This window comes from Canis lupus, chromosome 31, assembly GCF_003254725.2.
Source record: "Canis lupus dingo isolate Sandy chromosome 31, ASM325472v2, whole genome shotgun sequence".
Classification (NCBI taxonomy): domain Eukaryota; kingdom Metazoa; phylum Chordata; class Mammalia; order Carnivora; family Canidae; genus Canis; species Canis lupus.
This window is the reverse complement of record NC_064273.1, coordinates 24,804,651-24,813,544: the sequence shown is the minus strand read 5'-3', so window position 1 is coordinate 24,813,544 and position 8,894 is coordinate 24,804,651. Positions and strand designations below refer to the sequence as shown.

The 8,894-nt window shown below is 41.6% G+C and overlaps 1 protein-coding gene across 5 annotated transcripts in view; it reads right to left on the bottom strand.

Moving 5' to 3' along the window:
- Nucleotides 1-4,842: 4,842 nt before the first annotated feature.
- BACH1 (BTB domain and CNC homolog 1) overlaps nt 4,843-8,894 on the bottom strand; it is a 43,333-nt gene continuing 39,281 nt past the window's right edge. For all 5 annotated transcript variants that reach the window (XM_025449704.3, XM_025449703.3, XM_049104527.1 and 2 more), the window contains one exon: nt 4,843-8,760. In XM_025449704.3, the coding sequence (XP_025305489.1) occupies nt 8,299-8,760 (462 nt within the window). In that variant the 3' untranslated portion in view covers nt 4,843-8,298. The remainder of the gene's footprint in view (nt 8,761-8,894) is intronic.

The window sequence follows — 8,894 nt, the reverse complement described above, 5'->3', positions numbered from 1 at the left end:
ACTTAGGGAGGGCAGAGATTTTGGGCCCTTTCTTTTTCTACCGGATCCCTGGAAGCCAGAACCATGTTTAGTGGCTCCTCCTGGAGCTTAGTTTTGTTGAATGAATGGATGAGTGCCCTTCTAGACAGGCCAAGTCTTTCTCCCTGAATGCCCTCTGTTCTGCTGAGCCCTTGCGTGGGTTTGTAAGTGAAGACAATCGAAAGCCATCCTCAGAGGCTGAGACTGGGGTGAACTGTACTGCTCCACACATTTAAGAGAGAAGAATGTGGGTCCCTCAGGCAATCAAGGAATAGAAGGGAAGAGAGGAGCCAGTGGGATGGTATGAGGTGGAGACACAACATGAGTTTGGGCAGCCTATGAAAATTCCCCAGTGAAGGGGAAGATCTTAAGACAGGGCTAGTAGTGTTCTCTTTGCAACCATTTGCATTGCTATTAGACGAATACAGTATTTCCCAAATTTTAATTAAAGCCAACTCTATTCATAAAAGTCTAGAGCTGTGGGTATATTAATTATTCATTTTGGAATTAAAAGAAGCCTTTGAGTTTAATGGCTTTATCGACAATGTATAAAACCTAGCACAAAAAAAAAAAAAAAAAAAAAAAAAAACCTAGCACACAACTGGTAAGTTCAACTAATTTGATGGAAGTAGGCACCTCAGACAGCGTGACCGTGAGACTGACTCTAAGGCAGCCCTACCACTAATGCCCACACTCACTCTCCAGAAATCCAGTTCCCTCCCCAGTTTAAGGACAGCATTTAATAAATGTGTGCTGAAGAGTTGATTTGGATTTTCACAGTGTGAATGGAGGTTTGGGTCCGTCTTACTTTGACCTCAAGGGCCCGAAGACCCAATATGGAAGATGTACAGGTAAGAAACTATGTCTAGGAGCAATCATTTTCCTATGACTCTGCCGTGATTAAGCGCCAAAGCCAGGTTTCAAAACTAGGTCTGTCTTAACTCCAGGTCCATGCTCTATTCGTCCCCACAGCACTTTGTGAAAGGACCTGGAACTGTGCCCTGAGTCATTGCCTACATTTGTGCAATTCCTTTAGTCCTTAAGTGCATACTTCATCTTTACCCTATTTAAAGTATGTTTGCAGCTGTCTGCTCTCCCAGACCCTAGTGAACACAAGGTCAAACTATTAAGTGCTTCTATGAGCCAAATTCTCCTACCTTATCTTAGCAACTTGATCTCCTTAATTTACATGTGCACCACTCCTCATTCTTATAAATTCCAAACCCCATCCTTGATTCCACATTAAGCTCCCCTACCAGATGCTACCTCTTTTATCTGTCCAGCTGAAACAAAGCTGTTTGAGTAGATACCCAAAGTTTTAGGAATGATATGGTAGACTTTTTGGCAGATTCAGTTTTTCCACAATGGATCTCTCAAATGTCAGATGCTGGGCACAGTAGGTGAGGTCTTCTAAAAAACCATGTAAGAATCTCAAACAAGGCCAAAACAGGGCATTTACAAATATTTTCTCCTGGAAAAAAAAAATGTATTTTAAAGGTACTATCGTGGTCCTGTTCACTTGAGGTGATCATTTAAATCAAAGCAAGCAAACCTTAGTTATTTTACAAAGGATAACTCATGGTGATTAATTCTCCAAAGTACAAAGTAAGTTTCCAAAGTGGACCAAAGAGGTGGGACTTTACCAAGATTACATTACAGTGGATATTTCCATATTTACTAGTGCTCTGGGTATTAACAGGATCTCCTGGCAAGAGATTAATATCACATCAGGAACCTACCTGCGTATCAACATGGTAGCTAGACAATCATTTAGGTGCAGTCTCCTGAAAGAAGGAAATTGGCTCTTTAGGAAACAGCTGGCCTTCTGGACAGTGATTAAGTGTGAACCCAGAGGGGAGGGTGGAGGAAGACAACGTCTGCTGTAAAGACAGCTACCTTGAAAGGAGAAAGGAATGTGCTGTGCTCAGTCTTTAAAATCTTTTCCATTATCTTTGCATTTATACTTAAAGAGCAGGGTAGAAAACAGAGGCGAGGGAAAGGAAAAAAGAAGTGTTTGGGGTTAATAACAAGGTCACACTTTGCTCGGAAACCTGAACCTTGGTCCCCGCGGGGGCTAAATGAGAGGGTGGCAGGATGGATGACAGATCTGTGACCTTTAGTGGGGCAGGCTTCTCTGCCTATAAACTTTTCAGAGTCCCCAGCCTCACTGCTTCCACAATTCCCCTCCCCAGCCCTTGTCCTTCCCTTAACCTCCCACTTCTGGGAGATCAACCCTTAACCTTCTTACTCATCCCCTCCCTGGCGAGGTGGTAACCTCGCTGGTTGATACATTTGGAAAGAATAACTGGTTGTCCTCTGCTCAGCATGGTCAATCTTCTTGGGATACGCCCATCTCAAAACCACAGTGGTTGCCTTCTGCTCTCCCCACCCACACACCCATGCTGATGAGCCAGGAAGTATATGTGGGTGAGCAGCGGTGCTACTCAGAGGAGAGTCTCTTCCTGGGAACCAAGAGGGGGGAAAAGTGACTTCCTGTTAGTAACAGGAAACAAACTGACAGGGCAAACTGGCTTCATTCTGGACTTCCCACTAGGCTCTCACTCTAAGTTCTTCCTTCAACTATCCTTGATCAGTACACTGAGGTTTTAATTTGGTTTTCCATCCACCATTCCTTCATTTGATTTCTCTAATTGTTCATAATTCAGGAAGAGAGTAAGAAATCCTCCTCTGGAAGCCTGTGAGCAGTAGCGTTAGAGACATGAAGAAATCGGAATAGAATACATGATCTGGAATCTTGTGGACCCATGGGGTAGAGTGGAGGTCAGGGAATTTTAACTTTGGTGGCATGTGAAGGCTTATATTGGCCAAACGGGTGTTTACAGTAAAGTAGATAGCCTAGGTGACAGATTTTGGACCAGCATGTATTTTGGATCTGGGGGGGGTCATGGAGCTTATGGTGCTTTACTCACAAAATGTGACTTTCTATAGGGTCCCAACAGCCCTCGTTGGCCTTCGAAAAGGCTCAGTGACCCTTTAAGCAAAAGGCATGAAGACCTCAGTAGACGCGTGGGTCATCCCTCGCAGAAAGTGTCATTCCTTCAGTGACTCAGAGTTAATAATGAGACACACAAGATTACCACAGCATTTGCACCACCTGTTTTGAAAGTCAGCCAATCTCCAGCCATTAGAGTAGTTATCCCAGGGAAAGTTCTATTCCCAGAACACAGTACGAAGCGTGCCCAAAGGCTGTGGTTGGCACTCAGTGGTTTCTGATATAAGGAAAGCAGATGGAGACTCCTTGTATCCATTTCCCCCCAGTGCCTGTTAATGCTCACTTTCTAAAATCCGCTAGCTGTGAGCTTAAATTCAATTGGCAGGAATGTCCCCAGTAAGGCCTCCTTTGGTGGACTGCAAGAAGCTATAGGAAGTGAGTGTAATGTGGCATAAATTAAGTGAAGCAGCAGGCCTGTAGATGCCCTAACGCCAGCGGCAGGACCTCAGCCCAGCAGGCAAATTCTGGGCACCACTGCTAGTTTCCAGGGGAAGAGTACTCTTCACGGGGCTTTTAGGCATGCCTGGGAAGAATAGGTGCTGCTTTTCAGCTATTTCAAGGCAGCTAGATTCCAATGCACTAGAGTGCTAGCAAGCTTCTAGCTCTTAATCAGTAGTGCCAAGCCAGTGTCACCAGCACCACACCCACCCCCCCCCCAAATGCCATTGTGTTCAGGACCAAGGTGGAGGGCCTAGTGTTGGATGCACATGGCTTGTCTACAGTCGGCACTGCAGAGCTTAAGTCCACATAAAAAAGAAACCATCCCTCAGAGGTGGCTTTCTCAGGCCTAACCATGGCCAGTGTGCCTAATTCCACAGTTCACTTTTTGCAAATTCACTGGGCAAAGCAGCTATAAAGCTGTGTCCTACAACCCGGGCTCCATCAGCAATGTGGATTTCACCTACCACCTTTTTATTTCTCAAATGGTCCAGGCCATGCTCTGGACTGCCAGTAGCTCTGAGCAATTCCTCAAAGTTGGATTACAAGGCCTAATTAGAAGTTGAATGGCACCTGGGACGCCTGAGTGGCTCAGAGGTTGAGCTTCTGCTTTCAGCTCAGGGTGTGATCCTGGAGTGCTGGGATCGAGTCCCACATCAGGCTCCCTGCATGGAGTGTGCTTCTCTCTGCCTATGTTTCTGCCTCTCTCTCGGTGTGTCTTTCATGAATAAATAAAGAAAAGGGAGAGGAGAGGAGGGGAGGGGAGGGAAGGAGAGGAGAGGAGAGAAGAGGTTGAATGGGACCTAGTAGAGGTGACTCAGCAGATAAATCTTTAAAAATTAAGAGTATGAACCAGCTGGGTGGCTCAGTTGGTTAAGCATCTGTCTCTAGATCTCAGCTCAGGACTTGAGCTCAGGGTCATGAGTTCAAGCCCCACATTGTGATCCATGCTGGACGTGAAGTCTACTTTTAAAAAATTAATTAATGAATGAATTAATTAAAGGATTAACAAAGACAGTACCCCCTTAAAAGCCCTAGCACTCCCTTAAAAAAAGCCCTACATCTCTATCTGAAGATGGAGATTGAGTAAATCAGTAGCCAGGATAAAATCTGTGCTTCCTCAACCATTTGAGTGCTGGGAATATTTTTTTTCAGGCATAATAAACGATGGAAGAGTCTCTCATAGAAATTCCGTTCGTCCACTTGACGGGATGAGGACTGAGTGTTATGCTATATGTTGGCAAATCAAACTCCAGTAAAAAAATATACAAAAAAAAATTCCATTAGTCATACTGCTTTTGATCAAAACCTTTAAATTAGTAAATTCACATAAAAAGTGAGAAAATGGAAATGGAATGTACAACTCTATTCAATTAAGAGGCAATTTTAGATCATTTTATTTAACTGTCAATTTATCGCCAAGATCTAACATTTATGATTTTGCTACATTTGGATGAGCACATGAGAAAGAATGTAAATTAAATACTATGAAAGTTGCCTTTTAATGAATCATGATCTTAACAGGAATGGATATATAAATTTAGTGGTTTTATTGCATTATTAGAAAATTATATTATGAAAGATACAAAAAAATCAATAGATGTTATTATTTGTTTATTTCACCATCAGTATGCCAACTTTTACCATTATGGCTTTAAATTTTCAAACTGCCCAATAATAGATTTCAAAGAATAGTTTATTACATGCCTAATAAAACACTTAAAATATTTACAGATTCAAAATAGGTGTTTCAAAACTGAAAAAAGTTCACCTGAGAATTATAGCATTGCCATTTGTTTGATTTTTTTTTCCCCAAGTTGTTAATGTGGCTAAGTGTCCACATGCAACCTGTATCGTCTACTGCATCAAATATATTTAACTCCTTATTTAAAAGTGGTTAAGTATTAAGCTATAGTAAATTATGTTATAAAATTTACAGATGGAGAACCAGGATTTAATTTATAACCATGTTTGTTCTGAATGTAACAATTTAACAAATGATTATTTGCTATAGCTGTAGAAGTCAAATAATGAAAGCGATTTTAAGGTATTGTTACTTTGCTGAGTTAGACGTAACTGTCTTTTAAATATCATCAAGCACTGAGAAGGCCAATTAATAAAGAACAGTGATCATGTAAATATGCCATATACAAACTGAAAACGACCTTTCCAAAATTCTGCATGAAGGAAAAGATATACACTGTATATACATTATCCTGTCATTTGTCTTCTTCGGCGGCCTTAAAGAAAAAAAAAATCAAAACAAACTTTCTTAGAAAAAAACTTCCTTAGAAGTTAATGTTAAAATAGGCATAAATGTATAATGCTATGCAATATATAGAAAACTTCCCCACCTTATGGCCGAAAAACAAAGATAAAATCTTTTCTCTCTTTGTCCCTCTGTATTACAATTTGAAAATCATGTAGGTATGAGGTAGTGTAGTTACTTGTATTACATGCTGGCTATTAAAAGTAATGCTATATTTTACAAAATATTACACTTGGCCAATAATCAGAATATCATTAAAATAAACCCTTAATGCTAAACTGTTTATATGTAGAGAGAAATTTAAACCAAGTGTCTTAAAAATCATATTTAAATTCTGGAGACAACTAGGTTGTATCATAAAATATTAAGTAACCTTTCAAAGCAGTTATTTACAGTAGCAATTAAAGCAAAAGGTTATGTGACATTTGCACATACACACACTGATATGACAAACAGTTGAGTGTACACTGAGGTAGGAAATCAAGGATTCCATTGGTTTGTATAAGATTTTACATTTTGTAAACCAGAAAAGTTTTTATATTATTTTATACTTTGAAGTTAAAATCTAAAATTACAAGTATCAGAGAAACAGCTACGGGGGCGGGGGGGAGAATATTATATATATACACACACACACATATACATAATATATATGTATGTATATATGTGTATATATATATGGTATACACACACAATTCTTTTGTAGTTATGGGATGCATTATCATAGAATTACTCTCCCTGACAAGTTCTTAAGTATACTTATAAAAAGCCTCTAGAAAATAAACAAGCCCAACAAGTTTTCTCTTACAACTAAGTCAGTAACAGAGATAACATACAACCACTGAAAATATGCTAGCAATATCTCCCCCAGCCACCCCACCTCCCCACTGAAAAGGGTAACATTTGATAAATAATTCTGAAATATTAAGACTGGTCCCCATATGCTGTTAGGGCAAAGGTCTACTTGCTTCAGACTCGCTCCTGCAGGATGGATGCTTATCTCCCATGTTAGCTACACAGGTCCTCCACTAGACTCAGGATGCAAGCGATAAAAGTCTCTCAAGGTCTCTGATCTTGATGAAATTAAATACTTTCCAATCCAAACACGATCCACCCTTTAACACCAGGCTCTCCAAATGTTTCTGCCAAGGTGAATACATGTAATAAAAGGTTCATAGTCTATCGGTTTATTTGATTCTCAAACAAGCCCGTAACACCAGAATAGCTAAGAACCACTGAAGAAGTTACGGGGGAGGTGCTGAGATTATAAAAGCTTTATTTTAAAACAGGACTGCATGAACACAAAGATCGATTACAAAATGCCCAAGTCAAAATGACTGGTGTGCCCTTATACACCAGATTTGGAGAAGGGAGAAAGATTAAATCTGGTTTCCAAATTCCAACCTGCAGTGGAATATGATTGAGTTTCATCCTATTTCACAAACCTGCACGGTTGTTTGTAAATACATTTTTATCTACAATAATGCTTTTTTACAAGTAAACCACAGGACTTCAAAAATAGGATGAAAAATGAACTGCCGCTCCTGATAAATGTTAGCAATTTTCTTTCCCCGTGGTGGAAAGATGTCTGGTTTTCTTGCACGGCTGACCTGTGGTGGGAGGCCAACAACCTTGGATTTTGGGAAATTCTCAAAGAGTTTGGGGAGGCTACAACAGTGCTGCCAGTGCATCCCCTCACGCCACTGTATCCCAAGTCCTATTTCTTCCAAAAGGACAAGAATGTCAGGAAACAGATCATGAGGGCCCCGGATGTGGTAGAGAGACTGCAGGGAAAAAAGAAAGGAGGGAAAATGACACTTATGTACTGTTTACAGGGCCGGAATTTCTGAAGCCAACACAGGAGCAGGAGAGTCCCCCGTGGGCCAAGCACGGGCCGCTCCCTCCTACCTACCCCCAAAGGAGCTTAGGAGTCGCAGTCAGGCCAACCAGTCCCTGGTTCTAGTGGGAGAAGAGCAAAGCTCCAGGATTCAGGCAAGACAGGTCTTTCTCACACTGCGATTCTACACAAGTTTTCCCAGCTAGCTGACATCCCACTGCAAGGTAGAGCTGAGCTCTACCAGCATCACGCAGGGAGGCATCTTCTTTTAAACCAGTGTAGTGCAAAAAGGTCAGATCCCGAGACTGTGACGGGAGACTTCTTCAGTAGGAACTCTGCAGACGCTTCAAGCCGTCAGACTGCTGTTTGATGGGCTGTTTTCATCCACAAATTTATTTTGCATACCGGGAAGAGTTATTACTAACAGTTGTTATTCTTTTAAAAATGAGCTTTTTAAAAGCCTTATGACATTTTCACATGTGGTTTGTTTTGTTTTGTTTTTCCTGGGATCCAGGAGGCATGTAACTTCTGCATCTCATGGAAATCAAGGAAAGTCAGGATTGGCTTCAGAGGAATTCCCTTAACAGAAAACTACTGGGGGCAAAAAAAAAAAAAAAAAAAGAACCAAAACACAATAATGTCAAGAGACAGAAACTATATTATGCTTTTAAGACGTCACAACTGCAGTAGAAAATGAGTGGTGGGAAGGAAGTGAATGCAAGTTTACTCATCAGTAGTACATTTGTCGGTCATCTGCTGGCAGAAATCAGAGATGCCCACGCCCTGCCGGCAAGGTTCCACGAGGCCGGCCTGCTCGGGGGCAGTGCTGGCAGCAGCCCGGGGCTCCTGGCCGGGCCCACAGGCCGCCGACCCGCTGCCCTTGGCGCTGGGATGGCGAGGGCTTGGCTCGCAGGCCGGAGTCGGCCCCGCAGGAGGCCCCTCAGGTAAACTCAAAAGTGACGGTAACGCAAGCTCACCATCAGGAGTACTTTTTTCTTTTTCAGAAATTAAAAATGAGAGGGGGCAATCTGAAGCCGAGTACTTGGCGAGTATCTGTATTTGTTCTTGACTGAGAGCTGCTTCTTTACAGACTTGCTGGCAAAGTCCAGTTAGGTTCTGCTTCGTCTCACCCAGAGTTGACAAAATGTGATCTCTCTCTTTCAACAAGCTCTCCTTTTCATTTTGCTGTGAGGTGAGAAAGAGAATACAATGACTTGTGTTTAGTAGCTCAATCAACATTTCTAAGGTAACCAAACATTCCTATCTACTGGGATCACCTGGAATTTTTACTTTCAACTCAACTCAAAAATCTTATTTAG